At 34.7% G+C, this 21,231-nt stretch overlaps 4 protein-coding genes across 8 annotated transcripts; 3 read left to right on the top strand and 1 right to left on the bottom strand.

Annotated features, from left to right (window-relative positions):
* Window positions 1-685: 685 nt before the first annotated feature.
* Window positions 686-3,792, bottom strand: LOC7463634 (heat shock cognate protein 80). Its single transcript, XM_002307810.4, has 3 exons — window positions 3,507-3,792; window positions 2,846-2,987; window positions 686-2,730 (listed from the first exon to the last, which is right to left on the bottom strand). Exons 1-3 carry the CDS (start codon window positions 3,627-3,629, stop codon window positions 896-898), a joined length of 2,100 nt encoding a protein of 699 aa, XP_002307846.1. The 5' UTR covers window positions 3,630-3,792; the 3' UTR covers window positions 686-895.
* A 4,739-nt stretch (window positions 3,793-8,531) lies between these two features.
* Window positions 8,532-10,564, top strand: LOC7463633 (uncharacterized protein At4g26485). The gene is made up of 3 exons (XM_002308710.4): window positions 8,532-8,905; window positions 9,037-9,235; window positions 9,899-10,564. The coding sequence occupies exons 1-3, from the start codon at window positions 8,695-8,697 to the stop codon at window positions 10,191-10,193; spliced, it is 705 nt and encodes a 234-aa protein (XP_002308746.3). The 5' UTR covers window positions 8,532-8,694; the 3' UTR covers window positions 10,194-10,564.
* Window positions 10,565-11,249: 685 nt separating this feature from the next.
* Window positions 11,250-14,917, top strand: LOC7463632 (E3 ubiquitin-protein ligase RGLG2). 5 transcript variants are annotated; one of them, XM_024604344.2, is made up of 11 exons: window positions 11,250-11,560; window positions 12,236-12,455; window positions 12,686-12,911; window positions 13,039-13,152; window positions 13,243-13,340; window positions 13,447-13,526; window positions 13,609-13,714; window positions 13,794-13,921; window positions 14,191-14,329; window positions 14,449-14,505; window positions 14,590-14,917. In XM_024604344.2, exons 2-11 carry the CDS (start codon window positions 12,276-12,278, stop codon window positions 14,671-14,673), a joined length of 1,212 nt encoding a protein of 403 aa, XP_024460112.1. In that variant the 5' UTR covers window positions 11,250-11,560; window positions 12,236-12,275; the 3' UTR covers window positions 14,674-14,917. The 5 variants fall into 5 exon arrangements, with proteins under 5 accessions (XP_024460112.1, XP_024460111.1, XP_024460109.1 ...); XM_024604343.2 differs by lacking the exon at window positions 11,250-11,560 and adding an exon at window positions 11,660-11,750; XM_024604341.2 differs by lacking the exon at window positions 11,250-11,560 and adding an exon at window positions 11,696-11,833.
* Window positions 14,918-17,343: 2,426 nt separating this feature from the next.
* Window positions 17,344-19,778, top strand: LOC7463631 (vicilin Cor a 11.0101). The gene is made up of 6 exons (XM_002308708.4): window positions 17,344-17,948; window positions 18,063-18,241; window positions 18,433-18,513; window positions 18,660-18,941; window positions 19,038-19,311; window positions 19,440-19,778. Exons 1-6 carry the CDS (start codon window positions 17,513-17,515, stop codon window positions 19,601-19,603), a joined length of 1,416 nt encoding a protein of 471 aa, XP_002308744.3. The 5' UTR covers window positions 17,344-17,512; the 3' UTR covers window positions 19,604-19,778.
* The last annotated feature ends 1,453 nt before the right edge of the window (window positions 19,779-21,231 follow it).

Raw genomic sequence — 21,231 nt, 5'->3', positions numbered from 1 at the left:
AAATCTTAATCCTTTTAGATCTCTGCTATGCTTAGTTGAAGGATCCTTATTCTTGTATTTATTTGAAGTTTTACCACACAGCCTAGCTCTTCAAAACCTAAAATCAAGGCTTGTCGTGTCCTTTTCATGAAATCATAGATACCGAAATGAGTATTATATGCTAAGACATTCTTATGTTAATAGATCTTTTGTATTAATGCCAAGAAATATGTTTCTTTGATCCGAACAAGAATTTTATATGATGTTTTAACAATTTAATTACCTCAAAATCCGTGAAACACCCGTCGTCAGAATGACTCGCAAAAAGCTAGCACCAAAAAACAAGAAATCAAGAGAATAAGGCGTGGAGGCTTTCATAGGGATCAAAATCTCTACCGCCTAAATTCTATTTCATTCCGCCTACGTATTTTTCGTTAAATGAGATAATCGCGCTGGATCGCCAATATCTTGTCCATCAATCGCGCACTAAATTGTCGATGTTTCAAATCCTCGGACGATTGTTTCCTAATTTACCGAGGGTTGCCGATTATTTACGTCTTCGGCCGAGATATTAATGATCGAGGATGTTTCATTGGCTGTCCTTCATCGAAACATTTTTTCCGCTTCTCTCAATTCTGTATCATCACCATACTTTAATTGCATACATTTTACATCATCATATAAAATGAAAGAAGGTTTAAGGAAGTGAAGATGAAATTGCACATATCTTACTTTAATTGAAAAAAGAAACCATGTCTTAACAATAACAAAAGTAAATACCTCCATTCGTCACATCCTTTTTGGTAAGCCTAACAAAATCAAAATCCATAACGTAAAGTCTGGGATCAGATTAATGGAAGGATAGGAGGGGACCGCTACAACTTGAGACCCCTGTTTGTTGCTACAGTGCTGAGGTTTAGTCAACCTCCTCCATCTTGCTGCCCTCCTCAGCAGCATCTTCCAATGGAGGCATGTCAGTGTCAGCATCACCACTGTCTTCATCAATGCTCAATCCCAATTTCAGCATTCTGTGGATGCGACTGCCAAAGGTGTTGGGATCATCCAGGCTGAACCCAGATGTAAGCAGAGCTGTCTCAAATAGCAAGAGGACCAAGTCCTTCACTGATTTGTCGTTCTTGTCTGCATCAGCCCTCTTCCTCAGCTCATCCATGATTGGGTTCTCTGGATTTATCTCCATTGTTTTCTTGCTCGACATATACCCAGCCATGCTGTTATCCCTCAGTGCTTGTGCCTTCATGATTCTTTCCATGTTTGCACTCCAACCATACTCTCCAGTGACCAAGCAGCAGGGAGAGTCCACCACACGATCAGATACCACAACCTTCTCCACCCTGTCACCAAGCACATCCTTGATCACCTTGCACAGACCCTCAAACTTCTCCTTCGACTCTTCGCTCTTCTTCTTCTCATCTTCTGTCTCGTCAATCTTAAGACCTTCCTTGGTTGCAGAAACCAATTTCTTTCCCTCAAACTCCTTTAGTTGTCCCACAGCATATTCATCAATTGCATCAACCATATAAAGAACCTCATATCCCTTCTTCTTCAGCTTCTCAAGGAATGGGGAGTTCTCAACAGCCTTCTTGCTCTCTCCTGTAATGTAATAGATGTCACTCTGGCCCTCCTTCATCCTTGTCACATAATCCTTCAGGCTGGTCAACTCATCACCACTCTTAGTTGAGTGATATCGAAGTAACTCAGCAATCTTAGTTTTGTTCTGAGAATCCTCGTGAATACCAAGCTTCAGATTCTTAGAGAATGCCTCGTAGAATTTGTCATAATCTTCCTTGTTCTCAGCAATCTCAAAGAAGAGCTCAATGCACTTCTTGACCAAGTTCTTGCGGATAACCTTGAGGATCTTGTTCTGCTGAAGCATTTCTCTCGAAATATTGAGAGGAAGATCCTCAGAATCCACTATACCCTTCACAAAGCTCAAGTATTCTGGCATCAACTCCTCACAGTTGTCCATGATGAAGACACGGCGGACATAGAGCTTGATGTTGTTCTGCTTCTTCTTGGTGTCAAAGAGGTCAAATGGTGCTCTCTTAGGGACAAAGAGGACAGCTTTGAACTCCAGCTGACCCTCAACTGAGAAGTGCTTCACTGCAAGGTGCTCCTCCCAATCATTTGTAAGGCTCTTGTAGAATGCGCCATACTCCTCTTTGGTGATCTCCTCTGGTTTTCTCATCCAGATGGGCTTCTGCTTGTTCACCAAAGACCACTCATGTGAAATTTCCTTGATCTTCTTCTTTTTCTTCTCTTCCTTGTCCTTCTCATCATCAACATCCTCTACATTACCCTCCTCGTCTTTCTTATCTTCCACATCCTCATCCTCATCATCAGAAATCTCCTTCTCAGTGGTCTTCTCAATCCAAAGGGAAATAGGATAGCTAATAAACTCAGAATGTTTCTTAATCAGATCCTTGAGACGGCGCTCCTCAAGGTACTCTAATTGGTCTTCCTTAAGGAAGAGTGTGATCTTGCTACCTCTGCCAAGGTTCTCACCAGAGGTATCCCTGGTGACAGTAAATGAACCACCAGCCTGAGATTCCCACACATACTGCTCATCATCATTGTGTTTGGAGGTAACAACCACCTTATCAGCAACCAAGTAAGATGAGTAGAACCCAACACCAAACTGTCCAATCATGCTAACATCAGCACCAGCAGTAACAGCTTCCATGAACTCCTTGGTTCCAGACCTTGCAATGGTACCAAGGTTGTTCACCAAATCTGATACAAACAATACAAGACAAGTAACATCAAACATCAAACAAAAACAGAATCCTAATTAACAATTGCAACAAAGTTCAAACATTACAACTACAAATAAAAATTAGATGCTTACCAGACTTGGTCATACCAATTCCACTATCAATAATAGTGAGGGAATTGTTGGCCTTGTCAGGAATAATGTGAATGAAAAGCTCGGGTTGGGCATCGAGCTTGCTCTTGTCAGTCAAGCTATCGAATCGAATCTTATCCAAAGCCTATAAAACACAAACACAATAACATCATAAGCTAATACCACCATTTGCATATTCACACCCATTGACCATACCATTCCAAACAAATGGTTCCACATTACACGAAATTACATCAATTTTCATTCATTGAAATAAATTTAGTTCAAAAACAACCATCAGAGCAATCCAATTGAACATAGACTTGCATCTGATTTTTCAAAACGGAATAAGAAAAGGTTGGATCTTTAACATAACTAAAGCATAGGAACGAAAGGGTTTACCAAACAAAACATCAAAGTCCCATAATCCAGCTAAAACATACATTAATTAGCCTATTCATACATAAAACGATAAAAAAGAAGAAAAGTTTATATCTTTAAGATAATTAAAACATAACAACAAAAGGGTCTATCAAACAAAACACAAAAGTCCCAAAATTCAGCTAAAATCAAACGTTTCATACATTAATCACTCTATTCAAACGTAAATCACGAGACAGAAGGAAAGAAAACAGAAGCATAAAATAAAGGGGAAGAAACATACATCGGAGGAATTGCTGATGAGTTCACGAAGAAAGATCTCTTTGTTGCTGTAGAAAGTGTTGATGATCAAACTCAACAGCTGATTGATCTCAGCCTGGAAAGCAAACGTCTCGGTCTCCGCCATTCTTTTTTATGTGCTCACAAACAAGGAAACCTAGACGACACGCCAAAAAAAAAGAGGAAGAGAGAAGAGAGAAAGAGGGAGATCTAGGGTTTTAAAAGCTTGAGTCTTTGGGTGTGGTTTTATAGAGAAAGGGAAGGTCTTTCTTTGTTCTAGATCCTTCTTCTCTCTGTTTTAACCAAGCCGTCTATTATGAGATATTTTTTAAAAAAATAATAAAAACATAGATTTAATTTTCAAAATTAATTCTGAAATTAGAAGATATATAAAAGTAGAGGTATACTATTAGTGAAAGCATAGGACCAAATATGATATAGAATACAAGAAAACAATAAAACAATAAAATTATAAATTTAATTTTCAAATAATTTTTAGTATTTTAAAATATGTAAAAAGTAAAGCTACAATAAAAAATAGAAAAAAATTATACACATAGGTATTGCAAATACATATTTTAAAGTTAATTCAAATTCATGAAAAATAATAATAATGGATAATTTTTTTTTGGGTAAATAATTTATTTATTTCCAAATTGGTGATCTTCACCTACTAATGTTTGATTAGAAAAGGAAAACAATGAAGTAATATAATGTTTTTCACTAATGTTCTAGCCCATAATTTAGTAAAAGATTCTATTAAAGTACTATAGTAATGTTTGTTCATGTTTGCAATCCATTCTTAGGTATGTACATTACTATTTATATAGCTGATTTTTAAACATTTATAATTAAGCTACCTATTATTTATTTCGGACTAATCTATACTTAATATTATTTCAGTCTTATCTATAAATAGAGTTATGATATCGTTATCTATGAATAGTATTATATTTTATAGCTAATGACGACCTACACCGAGGCTGTTATGGTAACCCACATCAAGGTTGACTCTCTTTAGATTATTTTTTGTGTGATTTTTAAAATATTCTTTTACACAGTTAATAACACGACGCATCCTCTTTTTTTTTTTTATCATTCTCTTGTTGCACAATCTAAGATAAAAGTGACATTTTACTAGCAAAAAAAGCAAGCTATGCTCCCTACCAACTAAGAGGATATGCTATGTGACCCTACCAATTACCCTAACATCCAATCTTCATCTTTAAAATTGTAAGCTGGGAACCAATTCTTAAAAAAAAAAACTTTAATGGCCAAGAGAACAAGGAGAGAGAGAGAGAAAGAGAGACAAAGAACTCTCATCTATACATTAATACTCATTTCTCATAAACGCTATAGAAAACAAAAGACTTATCTTTCTATTCATAGTACTTCTCTATAACTCATTGAGAACACTCATTTCTCAAAAATACTATATAAGACAAAAGACTCATCTCTTTATTCAAAGTACCTCTCTATAACTCATAGAGAACACTTATCTCTACACTAACACTCATCTGTACACTACACACAACAAAACACCTCTTTCACCTATTTGATCTTTTTACCTATTTATTTTTTGAGCAATCAAACTCAATAAATAACTTAAGTATTGGAGAGTCTTCGAAGCACAATGAGCACTTTGTTTTGCAGGCACCCCAAAGAACCCATTATCAATTGTGAAAGTCTAAAATCTTTTGAAGTTTTTCTACGACTTCATCACTTATCAACTTTGTTCAATGTAATTTACTCATATAATAATAATCTATGTACTTTTTAACCATACAAATCTTGCACTTTTGTTGGCCCGATGATGGTTTGCCAATAGTTGATAACAAACAATCAATTGAATGTTGAATCGTCTTGTTAAATATAGATGTAAGTCATTTTTTAAAAATGTAGTTTATTGTAACAATGTTTACTAAGTATTGATGCATCCAGCTCCCAAAGTTCCTTAGTTGTTAGAGTTAGAGTTAGCAATGCTTGTTTCAACCTCAGTCTCTAGCCTTTTGAGTGATTGTGATCTTGTTGCCAAATATATAGCATGAACAAGGAATTGGGTAGCTTTCATGTTCATTTCTAACTTTAAAATCTTTAATGGAGCATCAAATACACTTCAAAGATAGGAAAAAAGTTTAAATAAATAAAAATAAAGAATCAAAACATGTAGTTAGGAATGCTATTGAGGTCAAATTAAAAGTGAAAAGGTGATAACACTTATTGTTGGGTTCCTTACCTCAAGTCAAGTCCACTTTTCATGTTATTAAAATAATGTGTACTTTGATTATGATTTATTTACCGGGTTCTTTACTTGCTTAATAGAAGGCGAGACCTGCAACTAGCAGGGTTTCTAGTGTCTTCTCGCATGTTTGTTATGGAAAGACTCTCTCTTTTGTGGCTATTGTTTTTGAACTTGAAACATAATAATTTATTAATGGCAAGAGCATATGATGTTTTCGAGAAACTTTATGGTGCTCAAGTTATAATTAGTGAAATCCTATAAGTTATAACTCTGTCTCATTAACTACTATGCCATATCATCATTTTATATCATATGTTAACAACTCCTAAAAATCCCATTTTATTAAGCGTTTTCTTTCTTTTCTTCTCAACATCTCTTAATTCCTTAAAAAAATCACAATCCTCTAAAACCCTACCCCTTTGCCATCACTATCAATCCCACTCTACCTTAATAACCACTAGAATTATTGGACTTCAACATGTCAATGAATATGATTTTTTAAAATCATTTCACAAGTTATCTTGATACCATTACTGTCTCAAAATTTCAATATTTTTAAACCTTTTACCTTTTACTGCAAAATAAAATGAGAAAAATAGACATTTTAACATCTCTTCCACCATATAATTGCACCATTAGAGAATCTCAAAACTTGTTAAAGCAAAGTCTAATCAATTACAACAATGATAAATTTTTTTTTCATTATTGTGAAGTTTATCGAACATTTAATTGGCTAATACATTAATGCACTTCAACATTCAAAAATTGTATATAATTATAATTTGTTTGGTGTTATATGAGATGAAGGAAATTGATTCAATATTTATGAAAAGGGGAAATGATGAGACTTTTTATTTGTTCATTTGTTTCAACTTGACGAGTTGATCTTTTTATCTCAATGTTTTGATGTTTTGAAATACTCTAAAGCTTAAATGTATTTGGGCTCATTCATGTGCTGAGCCCGAGTTAACATGGATTTGAAAAATTATCAAATTCAATATAATTAGGTTCACCCATATGCTGAACCTAAGCCAACATGGGTCTGACAAGTTCCACACTCACCATACTTGAGTTTAGTTATGTGCTGAGCCCAGTGTGTTGTGGGTTTAGCAAGCTGTCAGACTTAATATATTTGGGGTTCAGTCATATGTTGAGCTCAAGTCAATATTAGAGTGACTAGTTGTTAGACTCAACATATTTAGGTCTGACCATGTAATGAGCCTAAGTCAACATGGGTTTAGCAAATTGCCAAGCCCAACATACTTAAGTTAAGCCATATGCTGAGTCCAAGACATCGTGGGTCTAACAAATTGCCATGCCTAGTATTTCTGGGTTTAGCCATGTGCTGACCCAAGGCATCATGAATCTGACAAATTGCCAGATCTAGTATTTATGGGTTTAGCCATGTGTTGATCCAATGCATCGTGGATCTGGCAAGTTGTTAGGCCCAATATTCTTGGGTTTAACCATGTGTTAACCCAAGACATCGTGGGTCTGGCAAGTTGTTAGACCCAATATTCTTGGGTTCAGCCATGTGCTGAACCTAAGACAATTCAAGTCTGATAAACTGCTAGACACATCTCTCTTAAGCTTAGCCATGCGTCAAACCCAATTGGTCTAAGTTCTATCTTGAGATTACTAACATGAATTATTCATGTCAGGAATAAGCATCTCACTACATCTTGAGGTGTATAAAAGATCTCTTAAAGACCTATTACATTTCCATCTCATTAATAATTTATAAGGGATATTTATCATTCATTAAATAATGTGTCAGTGATTTTTATCTTTCATTAATGCTACTAGGACTAGATGACTTTCCAGTCACTCCACTCCATCAAAACAACAAGTTCATGGACTATAAATACCCCCTGAAGCATCCAGATAAATTGTTTATTTTTTTCTACTCTCCAAGCATTCATACCTCAATCCTTAAAGCATTTACCATACAAAAACAAGAACAAACATTTTTATTCTTGGAATTTAAATCTCTTTCTTTTATTTATTATAATTTCCATTTAAAATTACTGACTTTATCATTAGATGGTCTTCAAATCCCATCGAAAAATACTAATTTGCAAGTACTATGAATTTTACCATTAATTATACAATTCCTGAGCTACAAAGAAGAGAATATTAATATAAACATTTGATTAATCACTATTCAAACACTAAATATTGATTTTATCATTAGAGTTTCTTCAAATCCCATCGAAAAATACTATTTTGCAAATACTAGAAATTTTACCATTAATTATGCAATTCCTAAGCTACAAAGAAAAGATTATTAATATGAACATTTAATTAATTATTATTCAAACACTAAATAACCTTATTCTTCGTTATATCAAAATTTAAAACATCATCAAAACCTCATATTTGAATGATTCTGTGTTTATGTCTCCCCCATGAAAAGGTGAACAAGGATAATATTTTCAGTTTGATAATGTATCATTACTAGGTTTTTGGTGGTGGGGTGGGGTCGGTGGTGAAGGGATATGGTTTTGGTGGGCCATGTTTTTTGAGAAATGAGTAATGGAGAGAAAAAAAGAAAAGAAAATGGAATAGAATTGATAATTTTTAGGAATCGTATAAAATAATGATATGATATATTAGTAAAATTTATTTATCGATGTTTTCATCTTTTTTTTTTTTTTTATCGAAAACAACACTCATATTTTGATAATAAAAAAGGATGTAATTATCTACCAGGGGAGAAAAATCAAAATCCGAGACTATAGAAAGAAAATAATTCAATATCCTAGTTTCCCATATAGTAGTAAAGTGTATGTATTTTATGCCCTTCACATGCAGAGAGAGAGAGAGAGAGGGTATTGGGCTCTGCTTTATTTGGAATGGTGAAAAGAAATTATAAAGACAATGCCAACCAAAAAGCAAAGGCATAGGTGAGTGATCAGGACTGATAGACAGTCCTTTTGTATAAACCTAGATGGGAAAACAAGAAGAATATCAAGAGACAGAAACAGAATCAAATTCATCAGATGATGAGGAAGATGAGGAGCCAGAGAAATGGAAAAAACATTACTCATCAAAGCACCGGATGTTATTGGTCGGAGAAGGTGACTTCTCCTTCTCTGTTTCTCTAGCTAGAGCTTTTGGTTCTGCTTGCAACTTGGTTTCTACTACTGTTGATACCCAAGGTACTCTCTCTCTCCCTCTCTCTCTCCATTCTTTTTACTTCCAACTGTTGACGGGTTTCTTTAGTTTTGCTGGTTAAAGCAAGAATTTTGAATGATCTAATTGAAGGTTTATGTTTGTCTGTGCTGCATAGATAACATAGCTAAAAAGTACAGTAATGGAGTACGAAATGTGAGGGAACTAGAAGAGAAGGGAGGGTTAGTGTTCTATGGAGTGGATGCAGAAGAGATGAGTGAACACTTCTTTTTGAGGACTCAGAGGTTTGATCGAATTGTCTATAACTTCCCTCATGTTGGTTTCCTCTTCCCTGAGGCTAGCTACTGCCAAATCCAGTTATGTTCTAGCCTCTTACATCATTTATATTCCCTTCGCTTCTATTTATACCATCATATGATTGTTTGAGTCTATGTTTGTTTATTTTCTTGAGTTGATTTCTAATTTCCTGTATTAGAATTCTTAATACCAATGAGATAGAGTCTAAATGATGCATTCTCACTTAAGAGCAAGTCTTAATGCGAAGAACACGAGAGCCCCCTCATTAATTTTTGCCACATGGAATAACTATTTGCATTTGATTCCCTCTTCTTGAGGGCCCAGTTATGTTCTCTTGCTCACTCTTCCCTTTCAGTTTCGTGTTCCTTTGTCCACGATTATTTGAGCTAGTCTCTTCATTGTTTCTTTCATTGTGTTTCTGTTCTCTCAAGGGAAACATTAAACTTTTCTTATTTTAGTGTAGGAGTTCTCTTTAACATCTGATGGACATTCTAACTAGGTTGAAACTGAGTAAAAGAGGTGGGGTTTGACCAAATATTTCATAATGATTCATTCATGCATAAGATCAAATTTGAATGGGAAGAACTGGAGAACTGTCTGCCGAAAGGATGTGTTGAAATTGCTGAATGTCTGTATGCTTTCATGTCTGTCTAGAGATCTTTATGCTGTAATATCAAAATTGGAAACATTAACTGATGAAAAATATGGTGGGATTGAAATAGGTTGAACAAGAGACTGATAAAGGGTTATTTAAGCAATGCCAAAGTTCTTTTGAAGCAGGATAAAGGGGAGATTCATGTAACACACAAAGAAGGTGACCCATATGATAAATGGGATTTGGTCAAGAAAGCAGAGAAGATTGGCTTGGGTTTGCACGAAATTGTGCCCTTCTCCAGACGTGATTATCCAGGATATGAGAACAAGAGAGCCCATGGTAGCCAATCCGATGCTCCTTTTCCACTTGGGGTTTCCAGTACTTACAAGTTCAAGCCCAACCATTCATCAAAGTTCAAATAGATCATCAAGTAGAAATGCCTGAGTGTTTGGGGGTGATAACTGAGTAGAAGTGTGGACTCATTAAGTACATCCGTGGAGCATGTGTTTCCGTATATTCATCAGGCTGATGTTTCGTAATTATTACTTGTATTTTTCAGTGTTCAGAAATAAAAAAAACTTTAGCAGATTAGTGCTATCTTAAGCAAAATCTCTGATCTTTGCTTTGCCGTGAGGTGCTTCTCATAGATACATCTCAGGAGAAGGCCTATGGTTATACTGGCATGTTGGCAAAGTATGATAGTGATTAATCAGAGTTTGTGTTTGATCTTCATATAAACTATGTAATGTATAACTCCATTGTCCGGTGGAATTGGTGTGTTTTACTTGAGTTATATATTGTTACACATACAGAGAATGGCTGGCATGAATTTCTAGAGGATTCGCATCCCATTGACATGGAGGAATTGGTCAAGTTCTATAGGGATAAATGTTGGCAGATCCTAGTGAACATGTTGAAAATTTGTTTGGCTTGCGAACCTATCAGAGATTTCAAGCGAATTAAAAGATAATAAGTAGCTCCTGCAAGAGACTACAGGCAGCCCATAGTTTTCGTTGCCTGGAGAATTCAACTGGAACAGGTTTGGACATGGAATAGAACAACTTTCGCTCTACAACATCTGTTTCAGCTGTGGTGTGAGGTCTTGCAATTACCAAGTTATCTTGAATCTGTCTAACTTATCAGGGAATCTGTTCAAGGCAAAACCTCAAATCTTTTCCATGATGCCTGTCCAGGTAGGGAAGTTACTGCTGAAGCCAATAGGAAAAAAAAAAAAACTAAAAAAATAGAATAATTCAAGCAACTGACAGTAGCATATCTGTTGAGTGAGAATTATACATAGAATCAAGAAATGTATTGGAAAATGATGAAGAAATAAAAAGGTAATAAGAATTCCATAAAACATGATTTCAGGGAACTCCTTGAAGATTAGTTAAGCAGTTGTCATGAAAGTGAAGCCGGGCCTTGATGAGATTCCAGGTCTGGAATTTCCTGGATCGACACAAATTATGATTTTACTAAATAAATAAGTATACAAACGTAGATACAAATATATTACCATGAGGTGACATGCGTCAGCAACTACGAAACTGCTGAATCTGCAGGGAAATCTCAATACCCGTTACAAAAGATCATGACAATCCAATCAATCAAACTATACAAGTGCCTGTCTGGGACAGAGGGTCTTCAACGAAATCAAGGTTCCATCTGGTGATGCTATCATCTAGTCCAAATAAAAAACAGTTGCGTATTGTGCGCCTATTTTACTTTAATATTAACAGAAATAAAAGGAGAGACAATTGTCATTAACGTGATCAAAAACACAATTTAGGTGAGATTCTGTTTGACAAAAACAATGTTTCTTTTCCTTCATTAATCTTGTATTAATATATCCGATCAATCCTCAATTTTTTTTATTTAATTGGTAATTAATATATACTTTTTTTTCTCTCTCTCTCTCTTTTGGGGTATGCCTTATCTCATGCATGATTGCTAGTTGACTTGCAAAGTTGGTAATAATGGTGGGTTTCAATGAAGTATCCTTGTATTTTGCCACTAAACTTCAAAAGGGTTTGTTTAGTTTAAGCCATAATCAATTTACTTGGTAGGTTCCTAGCAAGTTGAAGAGGATTTCCATTGACTTTTTGATTAAATAAGTACAAATACAGTTTACTTCTGTTTATAATTTTTTCTTTTAATTTGATTTAATTAATTCCTTCTGCTTCTTTGAATTGGTTTACAAGTTTTATATGGGTCTCGAAGGCTGTAGATTCTTGAATTATAAAGCAATGTTTCTTTTTATTTGTTTCTGTTCTGTATCTTGTGGGGTGCTGATATGAAGAATTAAGCTTCAATTTGTCATTTTTATATTTCAGTTTTTTAGGTAGCTGTTATTTTTTTCTTAATTTTTTCTCCTGTCATGGAATTATTTGGAATTTTTTTTAGTATCTGTTGTTGCTCAGTGGGATATAAATATCTAAATGCCTTTGTTCTTGTTGATGAACAGTTTGTAACAACATTAGGATAAGAAAGTTGGCGACACCAATATGGGAAGCAAACATTCAAGGCATCAGGATCATCATCATCGTGATTCATATGGTTGTAGGGCTTCATCTAACCCATGCTCTTCTCCAAATGTAGCAAGTTATGCTGTTTATGATGATGGAAGAAGCAAGCCGCAGTCAAGGTATTCAAGAATCGGTGATGATTACCATTCTCTTGAACAGGTAAAATTACCTCTGCATCTGCAGCTTGTTTGATTGCATCTATTAAAACTAATTTAGATGTCAGAATTGTTGCCTCATCATTTTTTTGAGGCGCACACACATACCCCTGCTATCATTAGAAGAATACAAGAATTTATCTTTAGTTAGAACTTCGAATGCATCTGGCTATTGCTTGCATTTGCCTCTAGATTTTGGAAAACAAACAGAATCTAATTACAAAATTTATGCAGGTGACAAGAGCTCTTGCACAAGCTGGGCTGGAATCTTCCAACCTTATTGTAGGCATTGATTTTACCAAAAGCAATGAGTGGACCGGTGCACGATCCTTCCATCGGAAGAGCCTGCATCACCTCGGGGATTCTATGAATCCATATGAACAGGCGATTTCAATAATAGGAAGAACACTGTCAGCTTTTGATGAGGATAACCTCATCCCTTGTTTTGGCTTTGGTGATAGTGAGTGATCTTTCTTGTTGGATGCAAAGATGCATGGCATATATGCTCAGCAATTTGCTATTTCAGTACTGTTTTAGGGTCAATGAAATAGATTGTTGTAACATGGAATCTGTAAATTCGTTTGCAGCCACTACTCATGATCAAAGAGTTTTTAGCTTCTATCCGGATGATCAATTATGCAATGGCTTTGAGGAAGTCTTGAGTCGTTACAGAGAAATAGTCCCCCGTGTTAACTTAGCTGGTTAGCTTAAACGATTTTTCTTACAGTGATCATGTAAAATTTTCCTTCGACCTCCTTCTGGTGAAAATTTATCGTGCTGAGATATGACAGGACCGACATCTTTTGCTCCAATCATTGAAACTGCTATCGAAATTGTGGACAATAGTGGTGGTCAGTATCATGTTCTTCTGATCATTGCTGATGGTCAGGTTAGTTCCTTCTCCTCAAAAGTGTCCAGATGTAACTACTACTGCTTAAACTTTAAATCTTGCCTCGAGTCTTTTTGTTGTTTCTCTTGATTACATGACATGCCAGGTTACAAGTAGCGTAGGGACTGTTAATGGGCAGTTGAGTCCTCAGGAGCAGAATACTATCAATGCCATTGTAAAAGCAAGGTATATAGTAACATTCTGAGAAGTCTTTTTCAACATCTTGCAGTTTATATTTAACAAAATATGAAGTTTTATCCTTTTGCAGTAATTATCCCTTGTCAATTGTGCTGGTTGGGGTTGGTGATGGACCATGGGACATGATGCACAAATTCGATGACAACATTCCTTCTCGGGCTTTTGATAATTTTCAGGTTTGAAAGATTAACCTGGGAACTATAACAGAAGCTTTGAAGTCGAATTGAATTTTTATGTGTTGTTTGTCCAATGCAGTTCGTGAATTTCACAGAAATTATGTCGAAAAACATTCCCATGTCCAAGAAGGAGACAGAGTTTGCTCTGGACGCGTTAATGGAAATACCATCCCAATACAAGGCTACAATAGACCTCCAACTCCTAGGGTAAAATGTCCACTGACAGGCAACTTAATACTTGAAGCGTGTTCTTATCGCTAGTTTTTGTGTTTTAAAAGTATTTTTGAAAAAGATAATATTTTTTTAATTATTTTTGCTTCAAATTAATTTTTTTTGGTGTTTATAAATCATTTTGATTTGCTAAGGTTAAAAATAAAATAAAAAATATTATTTTGATGCATTTCCAAACAAAAAATGCTTTAAAAAACAACCGTTATCACAATACCAAATGGTTTCTTATTATCATCTACCTGCAGCTGCCAAAAAGGTGCTCCTGGAAGGAATGCTCTTCCTCCTCCACTTGGGAATGGCTCGGTCAATTCCTATCCCACATATAGCAGGTCAAGAAGCAATGCTGCTTATGTCCCTTCTACAGATCATTCTTCAGACAACAGGGTACATCCCATATTCTAGACTTCTGAGAGGACATATATACAATGCTGCTTATGTCCCTTCTACAGATCAAGAAGCAATGCTGCTAATTTAGTTTTCAACTGTTTCATTATGCTTTGCAGCACTGTCCCTCGTGTTTATGGAATAAGAAAGATCTTGCTTTCGGATGTGGACATCAGGTAATAACCTGAGAACAACATGGAACTTATGTTGCCATCTCTTTCTCGATTTAGTTCATTCTGATTTCTGCACTTCTTCTGCAGACATGCTATGATTGCGGGAAAGACTTGAATCAATGCCCCATTTGTCAAGCCTATATAACCACAAAGATAAAGCTGTACGAGTAAGCTGAGAAGCAAGTTCAGAACTTGACAGGGCTAGGCTTTGTTGGATTAATGCTTGAGGTCCACAAAACTGCTCTTTATCTATCAGAGAGCTTTTGCACATATCTTAGTGGTTAGCCATTTTAAGCATATACATAAACGAAAAGGTTTATTTGATTTTATTTACTGTTGTTAACTCTTGGTTTCATGAGAAATTTCTTGTTGTTTCCTTGTAAATAATCTACAAACTTTCAGTTACTTCCTTAAACATGTTCTACATCAACCATAAATTATTTAGTTCATTACCATGTAATTATCATGACCTGATTTCTGAATCCATGATGGATACATAGACAAGGTTCCCTTCTAGGTTTTTATACCTATACGAAACACTTACATGCAAACTTTTTCATCTATATAAACAAAACAAAGTTCTACGTAATATAATAACATAACTAATCTCATTATATAAATTGATTATCTTAATTTAAGAGTTAATATAAATATTGTAGTTGTGGAGCACTAATTAGACATAAAGAAAAAGTATTAATTACAACCAAAATAGTAGGTTCTGAAAGTTCAACAAAAATGACATGCTAATAAGCTACAAGCCTGAAAAAGATAAATAACAAGATGGTGAATTCAACAACTCAGTGAATAGATAACATTCAATATACGTACATGAGGTAATACAATAATGAATAATATATATACAAATATGGTTTTAAGTTCTTACAGGAAAATTTATCAAATAGACCATAACAAGAATACCATAAAGTAAGGATCGTCAGAAAATCAAAATGCAATGAGTATGATACTCTGTACTGTGGGATGATCAATCACCACAGGTTGGTGACTTCTCTAACCAGCTAGGGTTCAAATATGATGTACACAAAGACTAACACTATCCTATTAGCATGAATATCCCGCCTGGCATATCACAGGTTCATATCATAATCACACAGACAAATTCATATCTCAATGCTCAACTCATGACATCAATAAAATGAAAAGCTATCAATTTAAAAGTAAATAATGCTTCATATTAAAGATTCAATTTTATTAAATGATCATGCTTAATCATGAATAAGGAATAAATAACAATGTAAGAATTATCAAGAAACACGATAAATTTCATATTAACAATTCAAGTATTTATACTAATCTTCTAGCATATGAAAAATTATCCACTCATCTAACTCAAAATTTAAAATAACACGGAAGTATATATCGAAGGCAATCCTATTGATGTTCTCTAGATAGAATATCAGGATTATCTGAATATAAAAAATGATTTACTAAAAAACAATTAAAAAAATACACAATCTATTTAATACACTTAACTTAAAGTCTAACTCATAACCCTATATGTTTATGAACCAAACTAGTCATTTCCCTCAAAAACAAAAAAATCAAGTGGTTTTCTTTAAATCTAATTAAAAAAAATCATAAAACTTGATAATAATTCACCAAATAAACCTCAATTATTCGTTAAACCAATATAAAAAACTAAAATTACAGCTAGGGACCAATATGAAATTTTATCAGATTTTTAGGGGTCAAATTCAAGGACCAAACTGAAAATTTCATAAATTTATAACTAGATTAAAATTTTGCCCACAATTCATCCTCAATTCTATCCAAAATCTTATATTATTCTCCAGGGACCAACTTGCAATTTCTTGAAAGTTCAAGGACTAAACTATAAATTTCTAAAAGTAAGGAACCAAACTGAAATTTTATCATCTTCAATCTCAAAACCATACTGTCCAGATTTACAACAAGGGTTTTTGACAGTTTCTCAATATTCTTAGATCCAACACATTAATTAAACCACTTAATCTGAAAATCATTATTCTTAATAAAATTATTTAAAATTCAACCAATTAAACCATTACCCATAACAACTAATCCATAATATTTCAATCAACTCATCTTCAAACCCAAAACATAGTCTTCAAAACCCTAACCTTCAAAACATTCAAAATTTTAACTAATAACAACCCTTATACATATTAAAACATAAACCTTACATTAATAATTTATTTCTTATAATTTTCTTCTCTTCTCTTTTTTCTTTTCTCTTCCTTCTTCTCCTTTCTTTCTCTCCTCTCGGTTCTCTCTTTCTAATTTCAAATCTCTCTCTCTTTTTTCTCATCCTATTTATATCTATCAACTCATATGGAATTAATTACTTCAATGCCTCTCATTCTTTTATACCTAATATCTATCCCTTCAAGGATATTGTTGACTTTTCCTATCTATTATTTCTCTTTTATATTAAAATATTACAGTAATTCTGTTTATTCTTCCAGTTTTTTAAAGATTACAGGAAACAATCATGCTTAACTTTTTTACTTGGTGTCGGCTTTAATAGCCAAGAAGGCTTTCAAATGTAACTAGAGCATAATTAATCCGAGTCCTGTGGTCGCGCAGCCGAACCTAATCTGATTAAGAATCAAAGAAAAGAAAAGGTTCTAAACATATCTCTGGCTATGATAAATCTGATTATTTGAATAAAATCTTGCCATTTTTACAGGTAGTAAAAGACGTTGGTTTACCTCAAGTGACTGTAGAATTCACCTTTTGATGACATCTTGAATTAATAAAATCTACCTACAACTCCTGCCATTAAAAGCGTAACTTTCTATGGAGGGCAGGTCCATGTGCATACAATAACAACAACGACAACAACAATGGCTCGGACTACGATAAATGTCGAGGATGGCAGTAAATAATCTGACAAAAAATCATTCACATACGAGTGCATGGTTGCTCATATGGATTCCATTGGCATGCTCGCTAGGATCAATATTGCTCTGTAGAAAGAAAAAGGCTTTTCTTTGATTTTAAAGATCGATCCATGGTGAGAAAGCAGCTGGAAATTAGTTTGTTGGTTTCTTTAACATGCCTCCTGCTATTTCCATCCATATTTACAGTGCGTGCAAATGCAGCCACACGAACTAGTACTTCCTCTACTACTCTTCAGACATCGGATCAGCAAGTACTGGACTATAAGATACAAGACCAACGAGGGGATCAAGAAGAGGGAGGAGGACACAAGGACCTGGGGGATGAAGAAGAGGAGATCAATCCTTATGTGTTTGAATACGATAGGGATTTTGTTTCTAGAGTCAAGACTGAACACGGAAGAGTTGATGTTCTTCAACAATTCACCAAGAACTCAAATCTTCTTAGTGCTCTAGCGAATTACCGTGTTGAAATTCTTGAAGCTAATCCTCTAACATTCATAACCCCTGCCCACATAGATGCTGATTTTGTTCTCTTCGTTGTTAAGGGTATGCCGAGCTGCTAGCTTCAACCTGTTTGCAATTTTCTGTAATCACTATATGTTTGTTTATCATTTACCAATCAGTCTACTAGTGTGTTCGTTAAATTTTATTGATCTGTAGGACGTGGGGCTATAACTGTGATCCATGAGGAGATAAAGAGAGAGACCTCAAACCTGGAATGTGGAGATATCTTCAGAGTTCATGCTGATACTACTTTTTATATGGTTAACCGAGATGAATATGAGAAACTTTATGTCGCGAAGATCCTTTTCCCGGTCAATCTTCCTGGCAACTACGAGGTAATTAATTAAATTAAATGCATCAACATCAAATTTATACATCACTGATGTGATGATATACTGCTAATAATTGTAATTGTAATATGAGATGGAAAGAACTAGATACAAAGTAATTAAGGGGTTCTATTGCTTTGGATGTTCTTAATTATTTGTCATGCATAAATTACATTAATGGTTTTATGACACTCCAGGCATTCTATGGAGCAGGTGGTGGAGACTCAGAATCTTTCTTCGAGGCATTCAGCTGGGATTTAGTCGAGGCTGCTCTTAATGTACTGAGTCCCAATTACAAGTTGCCTTTCCTGCTGATCAATTATTAATTTTTTTATTCTTACGATGTATGATGGCTTATGTTTTAGCTAGCTAATAGGATGTTTCTTTTGCATCATCCTTGCATGTGTATCGATCAATTAACCAGACTGAGAGAGGAAGGCTGGAGAAAATCTTCAAACAACAGCAAGGAAAAATCATGAATGCCACCAAGCAACAGATCGAGGCCTTGAGCCAAGATGAAGAAGGTGTACGTGGCAGCAATGGCGCTTGGCCTTTCCCCTCTAATGTGTCAGGCAGCCCATTCAATCTTTTCAAGAAGGGTGCTATTAAAAGCAACGACTACGGGGATCTCTATGAAGCCGATCCTAGAGATTTCAAGCCACTTGAATACCTTAATCTTATAGTCTCTTTTGCCAGCATCACTCAAGTATGTAGTGATATATGTTTAGCTCTTCCTAGTAATCATATAATAATTCAGTTCTGATCTGATCTCCATATTCCATATATTGATTTGTATATATAGGGATCTATGGCTGGACCCTTCCACTCAAAGGCAGCCAAGATATTCATTGTTGTGGAAGGTGAGGGATACTTTGAGATGACATGTCCTCACCACTCCAGCTCCTCTGGTTCGAGCAGTCCAACTTACCAAAATATAAGCTCGCACTTGAGGCGTGGAACCATCTTCATTGCCCCTGCCAGCTATCCGGTGGCTATCGTGGCTTCCAATAATAGTACTCTCAAACTTCTATGCTTTGAGGTTAATGCACAAGCAAACATAAGATACACTCTCGCAGGTAATTAATATATATATATATATATATATATATATAATTGCTTTTTCTCTCTGCCTCCTCTAGGCTAGCTATCTTGCTTGATTAACTCAAGTGTGATTGATTTGTGGTGGACTGTTTTATTTTATCAGGGAAAGGGAACGTTATTGATGCAATGCACATAGAAGCGAAAGAGTTGGCCTTTGGTGTAGCAGGAATAGAAGTAGAACAAATTTTCAGGAACCAAATGGACTGCTTCTTCTTTCCTGGGCCAAGCACCCGGCAACAGAGACAAGGCAGCCGTGCTGATACATGAAGGGCATTTGGTAGATATATCTATGAATATATCTTATATTTATCTTATTAGCAAGAGTTAATGGGAAACTTTTATTAATAACCGAGTCTAATTATGGTCTGTTTGGGATTGTGATAGTGGTAACGGGTTAAAATACTTTTCGCTTAGAAATGTATGAAAATAATATTTTTTTTTATTTTTTAAAAATTATTTTTGACATTAGCACATCAAAACGATCTTAAAATATAAAAAATTTTATTTTATAAAAAAAATTTATTTTGAATTTTTTATGGAACAAAGCTTGCATTCCCGAACATGCTCTTAGTAGGACAGATTCCAAGTTTCTTACAGTGCACCCTTCTTCTCTTAGGAAGGGACAGATTCCGAGCTTCTTATGAAATGCTTGGTTTTGTAAAAACATTATTGGGATGTCACTTAATGCCTTAAATTTTCATCATGAACACTGAATATGCTCTTTGTTGATGCATCTAGCTAGCAAATTCTTTTGGTATTAGTTTACCAACTGTTTGATATATGAACCTTCAAAAAAACAAAAAGAATTCTTGATGTATAATATAAATATATCAAATATTTACTGTGGAAAAATGACAACTGCTCATCATCTTTTGGGCAGTTGTTAAATTCTTTTTAGCGAAAACAGAGGCAGGTAAGTTTGTGTGATGAGAAAAACTTCCTGTGGATATAAGATTTCTTATTGCGATTGGACTTCCAAGCAGCACAAACAAGGCATGCATTGGGATTTTAGATTTAAATGTTCAACACCACTGGCTACTCCTTAGCTGATTTAGGGTATGTTCGGCTTTGTTTTGTCAATTTTTGAAATTATTTTTTGTTTTTTTTATTATTTTGATTTGTTAATATTAAAAATAAATTTTAAAAAATAACAGAAATTATTTTAATAAATTTCTAAACAAAAAAGCAATTCCAAAATCAATATCTCCAAGCACACCCCTGAAGATAACTATTAAAGTAAAATCTTATGAGAGCGTGAAATTGAGTTTAAAGGCAAAGGTTTATCTCTGTGGGGAGCGTGGAGTGAAAGAGCGTATTCCCTGCTTTCTTCATTATTATCTTGCAACCCTTTTTAACTGTTTGAACTCTTTGGAAAGATAGCAACAGGAAGGAAACACTCATGCATGACACCTTTTACTTGCTTGTTTCTGCTGTCTGTAAGAATATATATAGTGAAGGAGGCTCTCGGCTAACCCGAGTCCGTCCAGAATGCCATGAACTGGAATATGGTGAGATTAAAACTAAATGCATGAGCTTAATTTGAAAAGATTAAACTTTGTTATTCTTAAAGTCTGTAACAACATATTTAATTTTATATATAGTAACGTGCATGTACCGATTACACTATACAATATTGAACTCATTAGGATGGATCATGCAAAACCTGCCAAGTATTAATCTTCTTAAATATCCGTTCACTGATCGAAAAACTTGATGGATTCTTAAGGCTAAAGAAAACGAGAGTTTGAGGAAACACTGTTATCAAAACAAAATGGCTTAACCTTCAAAATGACTAGTAAATGGATGTGTTCGATCATCTTGATATTTTAATTTCTATTCAGTTCCAACTCACCGGCCCCCAATCGCTTCACTCAAAACAGAAGCTACTGCGTGCT

This window comes from Populus trichocarpa, chromosome 6, assembly GCF_000002775.5.
Source record: "Populus trichocarpa isolate Nisqually-1 chromosome 6, P.trichocarpa_v4.1, whole genome shotgun sequence".
NCBI lineage: Eukaryota > Viridiplantae > Streptophyta > Magnoliopsida > Malpighiales > Salicaceae > Populus > Populus trichocarpa.
This window is presented reverse-complemented; position numbering and strand designations above follow the sequence as displayed.